General features: G+C 40.5%; 5 protein-coding genes across 5 annotated transcripts; 2 read left to right on the top strand and 3 right to left on the bottom strand.

Moving 5' to 3' along the window:
- Positions 1-5,938: 5,938 nt before the first annotated feature.
- On the top strand, positions 5,939-6,581 carry GCK72_018889 (uncharacterized protein; the record flags this gene model as incomplete). The annotated part of the gene is made up of 2 exons (XM_053732783.1): positions 5,939-6,017; positions 6,352-6,581. The coding sequence occupies 2 exons, from the start codon at positions 5,939-5,941 to the stop codon at positions 6,579-6,581; spliced, it is 309 nt and encodes a 102-aa protein (XP_053581696.1).
- Positions 6,582-6,909: 328 nt separating this feature from the next.
- GCK72_018890 (uncharacterized protein) lies at positions 6,910-8,172 on the bottom strand (the record flags this gene model as incomplete). Its single annotated transcript, XM_053732784.1, has 3 exons — positions 6,910-7,761; positions 7,947-7,983; positions 8,147-8,172. The coding sequence occupies 3 exons, from the start codon at positions 8,170-8,172 to the stop codon at positions 6,910-6,912; spliced, it is 915 nt and encodes a 304-aa protein (XP_053581697.1).
- A 1,906-nt stretch (positions 8,173-10,078) lies between these two features.
- Positions 10,079-11,469, top strand: GCK72_018891 (uncharacterized protein; the record flags this gene model as incomplete). The annotated part of the gene is made up of 5 exons (XM_053732785.1): positions 10,079-10,136; positions 10,571-10,614; positions 10,799-10,873; positions 11,043-11,133; positions 11,249-11,469. The coding sequence occupies 5 exons, from the start codon at positions 10,079-10,081 to the stop codon at positions 11,467-11,469; spliced, it is 489 nt and encodes a 162-aa protein (XP_053581698.1).
- A 240-nt stretch (positions 11,470-11,709) lies between these two features.
- On the bottom strand, positions 11,710-13,749 carry GCK72_018892 (uncharacterized protein; the record flags this gene model as incomplete). The annotated part of the gene is made up of 5 exons (XM_003115380.2): positions 11,710-11,865; positions 12,089-12,283; positions 12,330-12,518; positions 12,825-13,106; positions 13,669-13,749. 5 exons carry the CDS (start codon positions 13,747-13,749, stop codon positions 11,710-11,712), a joined length of 903 nt encoding a protein of 300 aa, XP_003115428.2.
- Positions 13,750-14,401: 652 nt separating this feature from the next.
- Positions 14,402-16,500, bottom strand: GCK72_018893 (uncharacterized protein; the record flags this gene model as incomplete). Its single annotated transcript, XM_003115653.2, has 7 exons — positions 14,402-14,466; positions 14,521-14,693; positions 14,813-14,980; positions 15,035-15,510; positions 15,562-15,734; positions 15,790-15,887; positions 16,433-16,500. 7 exons carry the CDS (start codon positions 16,498-16,500, stop codon positions 14,402-14,404), a joined length of 1,221 nt encoding a protein of 406 aa, XP_003115701.1.
- Positions 16,501-18,341: the final 1,841 nt, after the last annotated feature.

Raw genomic sequence — 18,341 nt, forward strand, 5'->3', positions numbered from 1 at the left:
CGATTCATTTGTGATCATTTTTCAGTGTTGTTTCCAAGTTGTGTGAAGTTTTTCGGATGTGCGAGGATATAGAGCACACAGAAGGACTCCGAACATTTTACTCGATCGTCAAGAACTTGTTTATGCTCAATCGGAACACTGTCATTGAGATGCTTCTCGACGACAGCAACATAAAGGAAGTCATTGGAATGTTCGAGTTCGATCCAGCCTATAAGCATCCACGCAAGCACCGTGATTTCGTTTACAAGAAAGCTAAGTACCGCGAGGTGCTTAACATTACCAGTGATGAACTGTGTGATAAGATTCATCGTCTATATCGTGCGCAATACATACAGGATGCTTGCCTTCCGAGTTTGGGCCTTTTTGAAGAAAACCTCCTCTCTACCCTTGGAAGTCATGTGTTTTTCTGTCGAGTAGACATTGTATCAATGCTACAAAAAGACAAAAAAGCAATGTCCGAGTTATTCGGACAACTAAAAAGCGACGAAACAGAAGTGATTCGACGTCGAGATTTGGTTTTGTTCCTGAAGGAGATGATAAGTTTAAGCACAAGCATTCCATCGAATGGACCTGCTGCCACGAAGGAAACCTTCTTCAAAGTAGTGTGTTAGGCGGTCGGCTTTTCTCAAAAATAATATTTTGTAGTTACAGCTCCAAAACATGTGCAATAGCGATATTCTCGACTCTCTGGAACCTTCCTTCAAATCACCTGATCACGAAACGAGAGCTGTGATGGTTGATGTTCTAAGAACAATGGTGGATAGTAACGCTCAAATGATTCGTGATTACTTGCTCAAACAAGCTAAAAATAAGGATAAGAACGAAGATGTGCTTCTGAATAGGATGATCAATCATTTGCTCACCGACATCGATGTACATCTGACTTCAGGATCAGAGATGATTTTGGTGAGTAAATTTCTGAATCAATTCTCTATAAAAGTTACATTTTCAGATCATGAAAACTCTTCTTGATCCAGAGAACATGACTACGGTCAAGTCCGAGAGAAGCGAATTTTTACACCTGTTTTATAACCGATGTTTCGATACGCTTCTCAAACCAATGCTCGAAAATGTCAGCGGAGGTGTTATTAAAAAGGACGACTACATGATGGCCAATCGTCAATCGGTTGTTCTCCGCCTTCTGACGTTCTGTGTTGAGCATCACTCGTTTTCAATGAGGCAAAGATGTGTCTCCAATGACCTGATGAATAAAGTGCTCGTCCTGCTCAAATCGAAACACTCGTTCCTAGTCTTATCTGCACTCAAGCTTCTTCAACGTGTGGTATCTGTTAAAGACGATAAGTACATACGTTACATCGTCAAAGAGAAGGTCATTGATCCAGTCATGGAATGCTTCCGGAAAAATGGGAATCGCTACAACATCATTAACTCTGCAGTCTTGCATTTGTTTGATTTCGTAAAAAGCGAAGACGTCCGCCCAATCATTAAGTATGTAGTTGAGAATCACATGGAAATAGTCGAGTCGGTGAACTATGTGAAGACATTCAAGGAGATTAAGATACGCTATGATCAACATCGCGACCGTGAAGAGACGATGAGTGTTCGCTCCGAAGATAATTCAATGGCTAGTCCGAGAAGTTTCCGCAAGGATCGTAATGAAGATCAGTGGTTTGATGAGGATGAAGGTGACTTGGAAGTTGGAACAATGCTTGAGTCAATCGAGAAAGACTCGGTAACAGTTTCTCCGAAGAAGGAAGAATCCGGTCAGAGAAAAACTGGAATCGAGCCAATGTTCCCTTCACTTTTGAAACGGAAAAACGCTTTTGACGAGGATGAATCACCTGTGTTTGGAGGAGGCTCTGCCGCTGTTATTAATAATTCTGAAAAGAAAATTGTAATTAAGGTAAGTTGCAAAATAGAGATAGTAGAAACAATTCTAAAAAAGCCTTTCAGGTTAACAGCGATAATTCTTCGTCTCGTACGCCGTCTCCTTCATCTTCGCCAAGAGCCAGCTCTTCATCACCAGGTCCATCAAGAGAGGACGAAGTAACTTCATCTCAGAATAATAAAGAGAGCAGCCCAACTCCAACAGTCAAAGTGAGTTTTTATTCTCAATAGAAAATTTTAAAAACTAATTTTCTCAGTAGTCAACATAACATTTTCTTTTCAGTCACTCGTAGATTACGACGAATCCGATGATTCGGATGAGGAGTTGCCATCACCAGATGCTGTACCTTCATCGTCCACTGGCAGTCCTGAAAGTGACAAAGAGTCTGTGAAAGACGGAAAGAAAGTTGATTCACCTGAATACAATGATGTCTCGTCAACAAGTAACGAGGAGAAATACGACTCAGGAAACGGATCATCGGTGACCAACGAGAACGGCGGAGAGGGAGTTTCAGCTCAAGAGTTCAGTCGCAAACGAACCAGTGATGGCTGCGACCCCAATGATCCAAAGAGAAGTAGAACAGAAGAATCTGCTCCAGCTACCAATCCAACTGTTTCTGAGGTCTAAATGTATTTTTTCTACCTCATTCCTCAACATTATCATTTAGTTCTAGGTGCCTTCAGATGGCTTTGTCTTTTTTCTTTGTTTTGTTTCCCCTTCGTACTCTCGAAGCTCTTGTATGCACTTTGGAGCTAAAAAGTGCTCTATTTGTGTCTATCTTCATTATTTTAATTCATTCTGATCCGGGTAAAAATCAATCCCAATTCTTTTTCATCATTCATCCGTCGACAAATCTCCTATAACTCATTGCAGCTGTATCATACTGTTATTTCTTCATCAAATATAAATCTATCTTATTTTATTTTATTCATTCATCCGGTCGTTGTAAATCTTCCCCCAAGAAACTATCCCATTCCTCCTGATTCAAAATTGAGCTTTTCAGTCAACTGTTTCCATTTGTTTTTCTTCGGCGACCATTCGAGCTGGTCTCGGTCTATGTCGCTCTCCATTCACCATTTATTCTCATGATGTTTTAAAAACAGTATCTGACCAATTATTTCTGTTTTCTTGTGTTTCTAACTATTCAGTGTTGGTATGCTACCAAAATTAGAATTCACACACTGGTTTCATTCATTTCTTTCCTATTTTTCCCATCCATCTATTCTCAACGTTCTCTTCTTCTTTCCTCGTGTTGTGTTCTACCCTTCCCTGTTATTCCTTTTTTATCACATTCTCCCCCAAAATCTCCACCATTTTCAAGTATAAAATGTGTGTATCCCTTACATCCCACTCGTTTTTTGTACGACTTTGCAACACAGACAGCTTTATACACAGCGGCCTTCAGAAGAACACGTACGTGTTCGCTTCTTAGAATCGGCGAAGGTCAAAGCACACAGTGTTTGAATGAGGAAGCAAATCACAAAATTTGGCAGAAGCTACAAATAATCAGAAAGAGATCTTTTTAATAGGAATCGAGTTCTCACTCAGACGATGACGACGGCGGCCTTCAGAATTTAACGGGCGTCATGGTTTTGGTCAGAATGTGTAAAGCCTAATTCGTGAGAATAAGAAGAAGCTGAAGGCGTAGCAGTAAACGAAAGACGAAGACAAAAAACTTGTCAAGCAAAAGAAACTGTGTGAAGTTAAACATCTCATTGAAAGAAAACTTATAAAACCTTCTGAAAGAATACGTTTACACTCTCTTTGTTCTTTTTCTCTTCGTTTATTTATCTACTCTGTTAACTCGAGTTGGTTCGATGGTTGTAAGTGAGAAATTAGGTTTAGAGAAGGGAATTCTCGATTTTTTGTTGCGTTTATCCCGATTATTGAGTTTCTAAATTTCAAACGATTGTGAAAATAAAAATACTTCATTTGTCACGAAAAGAATTTTGTAAAAGTCGAACTCAGTGAGCGCAAATTACAATTATAACAACTGCCACGTGGCGAAGTGTCTGTGATTATTCATGCCAATGATTATGAGCATCTTCTAGATAATTTCAAGTTGAATACTGCCGATGAGATCAATTCAACACTCCGTAATCTCAGCTGGTTTAAAAATATTTTTTGCACAAAAATTACTTCGATTATTTGAATTAGTTTCGAAAAGTTGAGGTGTTTGGTTTATAAAAAGCGTAAACGGTTGTATGCAATTTTAATTTTCAAGTGAATAAAAGTTCTGTAAGAGAGGGTATGTTCTCCCGTAATGGATATTCGAATGTCTTCTGCTTCTTTACAAATTTTTGCTTGTCGAAGTAAGCAAAATCGAGTATTTCCAGATAAACGACACCTTGTTATTTCTAAATTTCACTCTGAGAGAGGTAGAGTCATCTCTACCTTATTATCATGATTTCGACAAAATTTTCAGTTCAGACGAAGTGAAAATCGAAATCTGGATCCAAACTTTCACGCCATATCTCAAAACATTTACAGACCGCATTGTATACAATGTCTTCAATAAGCTATCTCATAAATATCCATAATTTTCCCATCATACACACCCTCCTTCATCGTTCCGTTCCAACTAATCAATCCGGTCGTCTTCTTTTTTCCGTGGGACAAATCAACAATTCCTTCTCGGTTTCCCATAATCCGTACTTCTAAAAGTGAATGTCTCATTCTAAATCAAATCGCTTTTTCTTCTACGTTGAAAAACGTTTTCCCGTAAGCTTCTTCCGCAAAACAGGTACTTTCTCTCCCGTGTTTTCTCCTCTGAATCTATTATCAAATCAACCGTTTTTGCCTGCCAATCCATTCGTATCTCGTTGATCCTTTCCATTTTTTCAAGACAATTCGAGATCTCTAAAGAATCAGACGACGTTCGGCAGTGAAGCGGAAGACAGAAACACAGAGGGAACAACTCCGCCCTCCTAGCTCCGCCCCCTTTCTACTCCCTTTAGCTTCTTCTCCTTCATCGACTTCTTTCGGCACTTAGTACGCCTTCATACCCTGAAGAGAAGACCGTGCGATTCCAGTTTATCTCTTCTCTCGGTTAGCTTCTTCTCATTCGTTCTCTTATTCTATTCTCTATTTCTTCCCTTTTTTCGGCAGTTTTCGAAAACAATGAGACTGAATGAATGGGGGGGTTGAGAGATAATTGTCGATAGTAATCCTACTGGATTTCATTTCGATTCGTTTCAATGATGACTTTGACTCTTCGTTAGGTGTTCTATTCAAATGAAAGTAAAATGTAGGTTGACTGGAACTACATGAAACAGTCTTGAATCCGGGAAAGGGAGGGTTCTAGTCCTTTCCTCAGGAAACAGATATCGTAATCTAAATCAAAGATTCGACTGAAACGTAAGCTCTTGTATAGGGTGAGAAGTCTGATAAAAGTTCTTGAGCTTCCAATTATGATTATATGAGTTCTACTGGTTCTAAGTTTACCCAATGGATGCAGTAGCATTTCCCTACGTTCCAAACGTACTATACTTATAATGCTATCGGAAAACTAGAACCTTCCTGGAGCCGGGAATAGGTGACACACATTAGTAGCAGTATTGGGCTACCTGAACGAGCCATACCTGTAATCCCATACAGTCAGCTTCGAAATGTTTTTCGATCCGTCCATCATTCTCAACAAATTGAAAAAGATCTTTCGGAGGTCTATCTAGAACTTTGAAACCTCACGATCCCTCCGTCAGTCTCGCTCCGAAAATTCTCAGACTGAGGAAGTATTTCAAACTTTACTCTTCCCTCCCTCCGACCCATCGTACCTCACTTTATCTACATTTTTTCATACAGCATTTCATACAGTTTATGTCCTCTGTTTACATCTTCTCCACCTTCTTCTGTCCTTGAGCCTCTTCCATATCAACAGCGCCGATCTCGAACCTCAAATTGCACCGCTGCTACCGTGTCTCTCTGTCTTCTAATAGATAACAATCTTTCGTTTCGCTTTGACTTTAACTTACTGTCAACACGTATACAACCCTCTTCTTATCTCAATTCTTCATCTTTCCCCGTATAAAAGACCCACACTTCATCGTCTACTTTCTGGCATTTGCAGCATCCTCGCCTCGTCGACTCAGAATGCGTTCACTCATCGTGCTCGCCGCTTTGGCTGTTACTGTCTGCTTCGCTCAGGACAACTGCTACATCAACGACAGCGGTAAGTGTTGGAGTGGGAGAGGGAGGAAAGGAGAAGCGGGATTCCATAGAATCACAATTAGCTGCTATCACATCCAATCTCATTAGGAGAAGAAGAGGAGAGACATTATCTAGCTTTTGGATACACGGAGGGAACGAAAGGAAAAAGTGTTTCGACTTTGGTGTGATACGAATTAGCTTGATTGATAAATGACAATAGGTTCCAAGGACTATTGTACATCTTCAGGCAGCATATTCACGCCCAGTTGAAGAGTATATTGTGCTTAAAAATGACCCTAGATACAGTACCCCCCACACCTACAGAGAAAATCAGGACATTAGATATCACATTACAGGTTTCACCTGCTGCAACAAGGAACTCGAGGCCTCGATGAAGGGAGCTATGGGAGGAGGTGACCTTCTCGGATCCGCCGATTCCATCCAAAAGGGAGCCGAGGGATCTCTCGGAGGAAAGTTCGAGACTGTCGTCGCTCTCGATGACTTTGCCTACAAATCTCACTTCAAGGAGGGAAAATCATGCAAGATCGAGAAGAACGGACAATACGCTCTCGCCTGGCAGCCATAAGAAGTCTCAACTCACATTCGATTGGCTCAGAGAAAACGTCTTTTGTTCTATTTACTGGTTCCATCAGCTACTTTCTTCTTTTCTGTACATTTTTTTGCACTTCGAAAACACTCCCATTGATGACGATCCCCCCGATTCTTCCACAATTTCTTATCTCAAACTGCTTTCTTTCAAGTTTTTTCACTTCCACTCGACACATGCTTTTTGTATAAAATGGTTCAATTAAAACGTGTTTAATTCAAAGGATTTATTTTTCAGGACAAATACTTAAAATTACTATTAGGGGCAAATGTACAGACATAGAAGGATCTCAAATAATTGAGAATCTTTAAGCGGTCTTCTTCTTCTCTTCAGCAGCCACGATCGACATTTTCTTTCCCTTGTTGGATCCCAAAAGAAGCATTGCTCTTCTGAATGGAGATGGATAGTATCCTGGAGCTGGAGCTGCCAATGGGGAACGGAGAGTGTATGGATTGTAGGATGGAGCGTATTGTGGAGCATATCCTGGAGCGTAGTTTGGAGCGTAGCTTGGTCCGTATGGAGCATACGCTGGAGCGTATCCTGGTGTTCCTTGGTATCCGTATGGGTTATAGGCAGCTGGTGGGCATGGTGGTTGAGCACAGACTGGAGCAGCGTAGACTGGTACGGCTCTTGGAGCTGGAGCTGGAGCTGGCTGAGCGTAAACTGGAGCTGGAGCTGGGGCAACTGGGGCAGGGCATGGTGGGACAGCGCAAGCATATGTTGGCTGGTAGACTGGGGTTGGGACTGGAACTTGGATTGGAACTGGAACTTGGACAGGATATGGGACTGGAACGTGTTGGATAACTGGCTCTGGGGCAATTGGGGCTGGGCATGGTGGAGCAGCGCATGCGTATGGCTCGTACACTGGCTGTGGAGCTGGAACTGGCTCTGGAACATATGGAGCTGGGCATGGTGGAGTAGCACATGGATATGGGTTGTATTGTGGGACTGGAGCTGGTGGTGGTGGAGCAACTGGCATTGGCTCAACAACAATACATGGTGGATTGGCACATGGATATGGGTTGTAAGCTGGAGCTGGAGCTGGCATTGGTGGTGGTGGAAGTGGAGCAGCTGGAGGTGGGCATGGAGGAGCTGCACATGCATATGGAGATGGTTCTAATGCCATTGGTGGAGGACATGGCGGGACAGCACAGTTGTACTGGAAATGAAGTTGTTTGGTTGAAAAATTAGAGATTTCTGAACTCATTCCACTGATTTGGATCTAAAAGTACTTTTCGTATAGCTATTGTGTTTTAATGTTTCTCGATCGGTTTCTCTCTTCTTTTTTTTCGATATTTGTTGCAGTAGAAAAGCTATGAAAACCCAACAAAAGATTCAACTCACCGATAGCACTTGAGCGTGAGAAACGGACGCGATAACCCTGAAAAGAATGTGTTTAGTAGTTTTTTGAAGTGCTCAATGATCTGGAAATCGTACTAGTAATACTCTTAATCGTACTACTGAAGATGGCCAGTGGTCAAACTAATTTTCAAGATATTAGTCGATGATATGAAAAAAGAGAGAATGAGAGGAAGAGTACTTACAAAAGAAGTCCGATTGCGGATTGCATGATTGGCTTGAAGGGGGAATAGAAGATGAAGTGAAAAAGGGAAAGTGAGGGGAGCCGATGAAATTATGTGCCACCGTTCGCCGCTTTTATACCATTTCCATCGTTATTGGCACCTTTCTTTCCGTATCGCAACTTTTTGCAATCATTAGGCCGGTGAGCAAACAAATATACACTACTGACGTTTTCATGCAATTTGGATGGGAGGAGGAGGCATGGTTGACAGGTTCATCGACGACCGGATTACCTTTTTCGATTCGAATATTTCCGTGGTGAATCCATTTTTTTGACAGTTCTAGAAACTTGACAAGGTTGGAGTTTGAAGTTTTGAAAAGTCGGCAGAGTGGGGGCGGAGGTGGCAGAGCAGAGTTCGAAAGAGCAGACGGAAATCTAGATTACGGTATGGACAATAGGTGCACATGTTTCATTTATTCAAGCATTGATTCCATAGAAAATGATCTTTGGAATCGGTTGTAGTTTGATTGGGTACGTATGTCTGCCAATAAGGTTTCTGAATAAATCTCAAGGTATGTTTCGTGCATAGTAGAAGTAATTTATCAGACTTTGAACAGATGTTACAGAAAAAACAAACCATACTTTTAAGAAAATAACTTTTAGTTGTTTTCCTCTGAATTCGAATCACTAATTGAATCTCTTTTTGCATCTATAACAGCTTTGATATTCCAATTTATCCGCTTACCAGTATCCATTCCAATCCGTACCTTCATCTTGTTTATTCTTTACCTGAAAGCCCATTCAACACATCAAACTAAACTCTTTTCTTTACTTTGGCCTATTCTTTCCCATATTCTATTTAGAAACCACTTCAACTCCGGATAGTTTTTGAAGTGTACACGTTCTCTCCTTTTTTGCTCAACAATGATGAATGCTCTTTTATTCTCTCTTCTCTTCTCCTTTTTCTGTATAATTTTGGCTTTTACTCACTGAAGGAAATCTCATTTGCTCCATGTATGTGTGACATGTCTTTTTTTTATGATTTTCCTTTCCACGTCACTGCGCTTTCATGTGTTGAACTAAAAACAAGTGTTAAAAAAAGAGCTAACAATATGGGATTTTATGAAAGAAAAGTGGAGAAGCAGGTGCAATTTTGAGTCGGAAGATTGAAAAAAGAGAAAACTACACGTTGAATCAAACGGAGAAATCTTGGTGTTGGAAGAGAAAACAAATTTTCGTTCGTAGTTACAGATTATTGTTTTTCAGATGGATAGGTTTCTTGATATTCTCCGAAATTGTATGAAAAACTATTCAATCCACTCTAACATACCATTTTCCGAACTCTGACAGGCTTTCAGTCATGTTTCTTATAGGCATGCCAGAAGTTTCCAGACGTCTTCTGATTCCGCCCTATTGTGTTTACCAGTGTGTTCCATTTAACTCCAATTCTTTTTCGCAGAGACGTCCTTTGCCTTTCCCCCTTCCTCCACCATTCGATTTCCTTTATGTTCTCTGCTCTCTGATGCTCTTCGAGTGGAAGCAAACGAAGAAAAGAAAACGAAACGAAAACTCAATCAGCCGCCCGTTATCCATAATAATCAACATGGCCTTCTTCGTTTTTTCTTCTTCGTTTTTCCATGTCACTTCTTTTCAGAATGCCCTCGCTGAGACATCTGCGTCCGACTTCTTCTTCTCCTTCTTCAGAGTCAGAATATGGAAAAATAAGATCTCGGTCCTTCTCCTCTTCTTCACCCCTCTTGAGTTGCTCAGAAAGAGAGAAAGACCCGCCCCTTCTTCTCTCTTTTTTTTGAGGCGAAGAGAGAAAAGGCAAGGGAATATTTTGAGTGGTGGAGAGTCTGTGTGTTAGTGTTTTTTTTCGCAGTGCCCCCACCACAGCCCCCATCACCATCAAACTTCTACTCCTTTCTTGGCTTTTTGTCTTATTTTGGAGTTCATGATTTTGAGATTGGTTTTTCTACTCGGTACGATTTGCTGGGAATCGGGATATTCAGGTTGGTGAATCTCGGATGAAAGAGTCCAGATCTGAAGTTTCATAGAATTGATACTTAGTTTTTCCATACCTTTTTCGTCAACTACTAGTTTAGATAGGTTTATTCAGAATAGAGAATGAGATTTGCAAGAATAAACTTGATGCAATTTACGTAAGGTAGCCCACGAGATTCTTGAAAAAAGAGAGTTGTTGTGAGGCGTGTGTATTCTACAACCCAAGAATTATAATTTTCTTATTCTGTTTTGTTTTCCCGTTCCGAGAATAAAAATAGTGGTTCAAGTCATTTTGGTACCTTCTCCAATCCAGACAGACATTCTTTTAATTGGGAGTTCATTAGTTTCTCCTTTGCTCTCCAATTCGTTCCCTCGAGAGTTCTCTCATCACTTTTTTGTACAATTTCTATACTTCCTTTTTCTATTCTTTTCTATTTTTCAGCGCAATGTTACAGCTGCTCGTCTCCTCAATTGCACCTCAAATGGGTAAGTTTTCATTTCTTTTTTCTTTTCACTTTCTGGGTCTTTTCTCACTTAAAACGTCATTCATCGTGCATTAGTGGGTGACCCCCGAAAGAAGGAAAAAGCAAGAAAACGAGGCATATCCGTTTTCAACTCGATGCCTAACAGAAGCCATTTCTCGTTTATTTAATTTGTTTTTTATTTTCAGCCGAAAGATGAGAACACCAATCGATTATTGTATCTGCAAGAATTCCCATGGTTTGCAAATGAGAGTTGTGAGACGGTGAGTTTTTGATTTTGTTCCCTTCAAAGAATATCTCTTATGAAATATACCGAACCATTTAGTTTTTCAAAGAATTTCCAAAATGAACAAGCAAAGCAAAATTTAAAGTTGGTGAAAACTCATCCCAAAAACTTCTAGTTGGTGAGAAAACTATAATTCTGCCTTTCAGGTGCGCGACTTGATGCCTGTCGTCGATTGTGAAGATAGTGTATGTATCAAAGCAGTCATCAAACAACCCCCAGCCGAAAGAACAATTTGTGGTCAGTTCTCTTTTTCTTGTCACTTCTCAGTTCGTTTCATGACACTCCCGCCTGCTCCTCCATTTCCTTTCCATCCTAATCTCACCTAACCCGTCCATCAATCATTCTCTTGCAGAGACGGGAGGTGCAATTGTGCGAGACTGCTGGAGTCGTGTCTTCTCGAACGCCATCAAGAATCCACGAGCTCGTCGTGACGTCGTCCGATTGGCACAGACATCTGATAGTGAGGAAACGATCGGAATCATTTACACTTGTGAGGGGTTCCTGTGTAACTCATCACAGGTTTTCTCCTCGTTTAGTGTGCTATTTCTGCCGTTGCTAATTCGGCGAAACTGATCGAATTATGTGTTTTTTGGTTCTATGTAAGTATATGTCTAGTGATTTTCGATCATTCAACTCATAAGTGTAACGGGTTTATGATGTTGTCAAAGCTTTAGTTTTCAATTTATTAAGTTATAAACCTTGGTTTAGCGGTTACTTGAATCAGCTTAACGTATTCGAAACTTCCGCTAAACTAAGGTTAATATGAGATTAATATAAATTTGAATTACAACAAATATTTACAAATAAATAAGCTTACAACCAATCCACAAACTTTTTACAATTCGTCAAGAAATGTGTGCATCGGAGTAGATTGAAAGTGTCCTTCGGGTTGGGGAACGGATTGCAGACCTTTCTCGCTTCAGGCAGCACATCTTCGCACTTCCGGAGAGAAGATTTTGGTTTTTGGGACTGAAAAAAGAGTCATATGGAGAGGACTTCTGGTGTCGAATGACGACTTGTTTATTAGTGGAAGAAGAGGAGAAATTATAATGAGAGAAAAGAAAAACGAATACGCTTCAATGGTTTTTGAGATTATTAATGTGATCGAAGATTTAGAGTAGAAAATGGGGAACCATATGCAAAAAGACTATAGATTTTATAGGGATCTTGATGGTTAGAACTATAATATTACCTGTGCTTGTGCGGCAGTTTTCTCTGGCAGACAGAACTGTTCAAATGCAAAACAGAACTGTAGAGCATTCCTCTCCACTAGTTGTGTCTTACAATGAGTTGGATAGTATGTGTAGTACCGAGCACAGTAAGTCATGACAGGTAGCACTCCTGTAGTAGATGCACATGCAGCCACATAAGTTTTACAGAAGGTTTCCTGGAAATGATAAGAACATTGAAGTTTTCTGACCATCCGATGTTACCTCCTTCTTGTCAATATCCCCATGACATCCTCGGACAAATCGTTCTCTTTCGACAACACAGTATTCGCTCACAAACACGAGAACTCCTTTTTCGTCTTCAATTTTCACTTCTGAAACGGATGAAGAGTTCTTCGGAGGCTCATCAGAAGTGGCGATTCCACTGTGTTCGATTACTTGGTCAACCACTTTCTGGAAATATTTTTATGAAAAATACTTCTTCTCTCTGATCATTTTCCGTTTGGAAATACCCTTTTTGGTTCTAAAGTTGACCTTTTCAGTCAAACTTTCCGAAAAAAACACCTTTCCTCATGTTCAAAAATCAGAAGCAGGCACATATCTGTCTCATTCTTTCCTCTTTTCCTATTGTTCAATTGCATCTTTTTGTACGGTCAAACAACGAAAGAAACGCATCAGTTCAAAAGTTTTTTTCATTATCGTCTGATCAGAGAAAACCAGTTTTCGTTCAAATCATCATCATCTCTGTTTCTCTCTTACCTCGGTACTTGACTTTTCTGGCTTCGGAAGTTTCACCAAACTTCCCAACTTTTCGTGCTCAGTGGAAGACGTGGAATTGCTGTCAGAATCATCGTCGAAGTTCAGAGAATCAGTGGTAGTGGATGATGCTGTTGTTGATGGTTTTTCAGTAGTCGTCGTTGTTGTTGATGCAGTTGTTGTGGGCATTGGAGGGACCACGAGAGGAACAACTGAACTTGAGAGTGGCTGTGCAGGAGATGATGGTCCACAGAAATCCAAATCCGGTCGTTTTTCACAGGCGCGCTAAAAAATACTCATTTTAATTGATTTTTGAATGGTCGCAAAGAAGCTTTCGTTTTCAAATGTTAATTTCAAAATTTCTCAATATCTAATCCACTATCTAAAGTCTAATCTTCTGATTCCTCTTGATGTTTTTCGACGGAGTGAAAAGAGATAATGATAGCAATAAGAACGCAGCATCTAATACCCAATTTAGATTTTCTGATCTTTATTCGAAGTCGTCGAGGAAGTTAATGTATCTTCTGAGTTCTATAACGTTTCGTTGAGCTATGGAGCATCTAGAATAAACTGTGATCCTCTCACTGAACTTCGTGTTTTTCCATCCCAGTTTTACAAATTTCCAGTAAAAGTTAGTATTGTTCGGGTATCCGATTAGTGAAAGTTGATGTAATAAAATAAGGTCATCGAATGGGTACCGGTTTCAAATGTTTCTGCAACAAAATTTTTTTTAGAATATCAAAACACTATAAAACAAGTAACATGTGTTGTGCTCCTGTAATAAGCAAGACACAGAAAGAGCTCCGTAATACAATCTACTTGGAACGTCTAGGAATTCAGTTCTCACTTCTATAAGAATACTCCTGAAGGAATTTGGCTCCGCAGCCCAAGCCATTCCAATCAAAACCATCCATACCAACGACGTCATCTGAAGGAATGCAATGTAGAATCAAACCGAAATAAATCGTGAGACGACATGAAAAGAGGAAGAGAAAGAACCGAATGACCAATCTTTTCGATGTCTTTTGCATCTTTTAAAGATACACCCATCGTTCTTTTTTCTTGGATTTTATTCTTTTCTGTTGATTGGTAATTGATTAGAAAGTGAAAAGAAAAGAAGTGATGAAAAGATTTACTCGAATCAAAGAGAATGCCAAAATTACATATAATACAGAAATTGGTGAGACTGTTTTTGGGTTTGTTCGATTAGACGAAAAGGCGGATTTTCAGAGGTGAGAGGCGAGTTGTATAGATGAAAATAATGTCACAAAAAAGACAAAATGAAGGAAATATGGGTAAACAAAGAGTTACAGAACATGAATAACGTATGCACACACTCACTATTCGAAAAAATTTCGGTAGGACTAGCCAGCTATATTACGGGGAAAAAAGAAGAGTGGGAAGATTGATACAAAGGGATAGAAAAAGGAAAAAAGAAGAAGCATGTGATAGGAAACAAGTGAGATATATATATGGATTGATGTACATCTGATACAAATAAAAAGGAAAAGAAGAGACAGGAATAGAAACGAATCTAGGCGACAAGGTTATTGATCGAAGATTTTGTTGCCAAATAATTCTTAACCACTGGTATGGCTCATTGGTGGGAAGTCATCGGGATCATCCATATTTGGAACAGTTTGATCTAAACTCATACTTCATTTTCAGACATCTCCAGCCTATTCAAATAACAACTTACTGCTATCAGAAGACTTTCCACCAGTTCCAAGTGGACTGATACGGCATGACTCGGTTTTTGGCCCGATACGATGTTGTTTGATGAGATCGAGTTCACCGCCTTCTGGATCCAATCGGTAAGCGTAGACGAATCCATCGGAAGTGGCAGCCATCACGTATTGCTGATTTTTGTTGCTGGAAGAAATCAATGTAAAACCAGATATTTCGAAATCATGGGAAGAGTTTTAAAATAGAATGCAAAACTATATTTCTTCCTCACAATGTTTGAGCTTAGAAAAATAAATACAACTTACGAAACAAGAGCGACTTGATTGGTCCTAGTGGCACCTGGGAGCTTAGCAGTAGCAAAACTTCGCTCCGTTGTCATAAATTCTGAGACTTGCAAGACTTGAGTTGGCATGTATGCAGAGATAGTTTTGTTGATGGTATCAAACCAGCCAGCACTCTCATTTGCAGCTTCTCTGAAATTATCAGTTTATTTTACTCCGAACATTTTCATTCATTCTGTCACTTACGGTTTATCGTCTCCTTCGGGTTTTTCCAATTTGAAGACATGGACTGTTTCTGTATTTGAAGAAGAAGCAAGATATTTGGAATCACATGAGAAGCAAAGAGAGTAGATGGTGACACAACGAGAAACTCCACGTCGGAACTCGAACATACGAGTTCCAGTTGGAACAGAGTAGACTCGGATGACAGTTCCTTTTGTACTAGCAGTGGCAATCATATTTCCATCTTGATTGAATTTCAGACAAGCCAAAGTTCCCTCGTGAGCAACGAATGTGTTGACTGACGAGAGGTTGATTGCATCGAAGAGATGAACAGATCCAGTATCGGTGCTTCCAGGATAAGCAATCAAAGCATTCCCTGGTTTACTGGTGAGATCCACAACTCCGAGTTTGTTCATTGGGGTATCCATAATATTATGCATCATTTTCATGTCTTTCAGATTGTAGATATAGATGCAATCCTCCAAACATACCACGATTCTCTGTAATAATTAAAAAATACTATAAGAATGAGCAATATTACGAAATCTTACATCTCTATTCAGTCTGACGGTGAGAATCGATTTGTTGAATCGGTGATCGCAAATTATATTCTTGCTGGTGAAATGATAGACGTGTAGAACACGTGGATCCTTCTGGGAGATGACAACCATCAGAGCGGATGAGAAGAGCCGCTCGATGATCAGACAGTTATTGAGACCCAGGTCTGGAACTAGGAAATCTCGGTGTATTAATTGAAAACGGCGTTGCGGGCAACATACGATTCAGGCTTTGTCCTTCGCATGTGAGGGTGGAATTCTCGAGGATGTCGGCTGTTTTGTAGAACATGTAGCCTTCTTTGTGGCCGACCGATATGATTCTGAAAATAGGAAATGATTAGGAAGAGTTGAGGAAACGGATGGTTATGTCTTGCTCCCAAAAAAGTTTCTGAGCAGTTTGCTTTCAAGTTTTTAGTTCTGATGAAATTCTAGAAAGACTTCTCTTCAATTCTTCAGAATATCTTTTTCAAATTTTAAGAGTTACTTCATTCACTCCATTTTAGTAGAATCTCGATTTCTCTACTAAATTTTTCTTTCTCTTCCCGCCACAAAAGAATCTTTCACATTTTTTTTTTCGATATTTGTCCCTGAAGCCGTCGCAGAGGAAACGGGTCCCATGACGCCCCCTTTTCCTTCCAAAAGCTGGGGAAGACCGAATTGATTTTTCAAAATATTGATTAAAACACCGTTCAATTCTCAGAGAGAATGTTGAATCGGAACATTTCGCAGTAGAATATTGTCATCTTCAGTCAGTTTTAGACAAAAATTAGAATTCCTTTTTTGTTGAAAATACGAGTTCTCTTCTTTCTACTTTTGATTGTGAGTGATTCCTGATCAAACGTGAACATATTTTGTTTCTTCTTACTTAGAATCTTGATTGAATCCTATGTAATTGATAGTTTCAGGAGTGTCATCTGTGTTTGAAGCGGACATCTGTAAAATGGATTTTTAAAATTTTGTATTAAAAAGAAGATTGTAGAAAAATAAGAAGAATACTGAGCAAGGCCAAATAGGAAGAGACAAGAAATCAGGGATGAGCAATTAAGGAAAAGAAGAATCGAGTCGACAAACAGAGCGCACTGAGGTGAGAACAGACACATGCGAGATGGGTCACCAGTGTACGTCAGCTGATGGGTGGAGAAGAACATGCGCGCTATTGGCAACCGGGGCACGCGCTTTTCGCAATACTGCCGCATAGACGCTTTGCTGTGAGGGAGTCATTGTTCTTGCGTAGTACGTCAAACACGAGAAATCAAATGTTCTGTGTCTCTTGTTTATTGACGTTTGTTTTTACGAATTTTCGGTAGATGATGGGGGAAGGGGATACTGTAGCAGCATGACTATTTTGTAGCTCTCATTAAAAAAGTGTAAAGTATGGACTGGATTCAACGGACTGATAATTCTAACTTTCATTGTCTGCGTCTCCACGCGCACATCTATCTCTCACCCTTTGTTATTGTCCCACCATTTGACCTCTCCCGTTTGCCCTACGCCCGCGGGCGCCATTGTCTCCCACCCCCAGATCAGTATATAAGGCCGAGCGGAAGCTCATTCCGGGCCGGTCTCCGTACCCCTAACTTGTTGCCTTTTCTCTTGTTACTTACCTTTGTTATTCCCTTATCCCCCAGCGCCACTTTATCTGTAACACTTAGCTTTTAGTCAATAAACTCTTATTTAGCGCATAACTGTTTATGGGTTGTCTAAACACACATAATCGGTACTGGTAGCAGCGAGTCGCGTCTTAATTTTAAGACGTTTAAACACCCACCCACCCACCCCGCCTTTTATTGATTTTTAGTGCGCTTAGGACTGTTACTCCTTTAACTAGTCAACGGGAGTGCACGCCCGTAGTTTTAGGTTAGTAACTGTAGGTTAACATAGGTAGTTTCTAGGTAAAATTTAGCATTTTTAGGGTTTCACGTAGGTTAATGGGAAGCGCGACTTTTTGACCGTCTTCACCGGTCGTTTTTGTAAGCTTACGTCAACGCGCTTCTAGGAAAGCCGTTCGTCGCACCCCTCTCTTTCCCTCTTAACAAAACTGCGCGCGCAGCAGTTTTTCGGTCCGTTTTAACTCGTTACCGTTTCTCCGTCGGCAAATTACCCCGACAGAGCTCCCTCTTCCCTTTTTGGGACTCCTTCTAGTTCGCGACGGATTGGAACAACACATCTCGACCCGTCATCGATTTTCGGACAGCAGCACATGGAAAATCGCGACAACCACACTCAACTCGACTACAGGACAGTTTTCCCGTCGAAAGTCGGTAAGTTTAGCGTATTCCTGGTCACAGCGAGTCGTGTGGGGTTAGAAACGGGGTTGACCACCGTGTCAACCCTCTAACTGTCACCTTCTCTCTCAGGAATCGCTTCTGTCCATAAGACATGTAGTTCTCTACACAACATTTAAACCTTACTTCTGTTGTCGTGAGACAGCAGAGTGAGCTACCCTTGATAAATTTTTATCAGATTTTGGTCGGCGAATGGCTATGAAGGACGATTTGCGGTGAAGGCAAAGGCCTCAGGATTGAGCGCCATTTCAGGTCAACCCCCAGTGAAAATACGGAACATCCAGAAATGTTTTCGTTGGTTGATTCCCAGTGAAGAATAAGGAGCACCCAGTGATGGCTCGATTATTATTTCCCAGTGAAAATACGGAACACCCAGAGACAGTTCGATTGTGCCCCTACACGAGCTAGGAACAAGGCACGGAAGTTCGAGAAGACTTCGGAGCTCCATCGGCGAGCGAGAGAACGAAAGGAGACAGGTAGATGGAGCAT

Source organism: Caenorhabditis remanei, chromosome V (genome assembly GCF_010183535.1).
Source record: "Caenorhabditis remanei strain PX506 chromosome V, whole genome shotgun sequence".
In the NCBI taxonomy this organism is placed as follows: domain Eukaryota; kingdom Metazoa; phylum Nematoda; class Chromadorea; order Rhabditida; family Rhabditidae; genus Caenorhabditis; species Caenorhabditis remanei.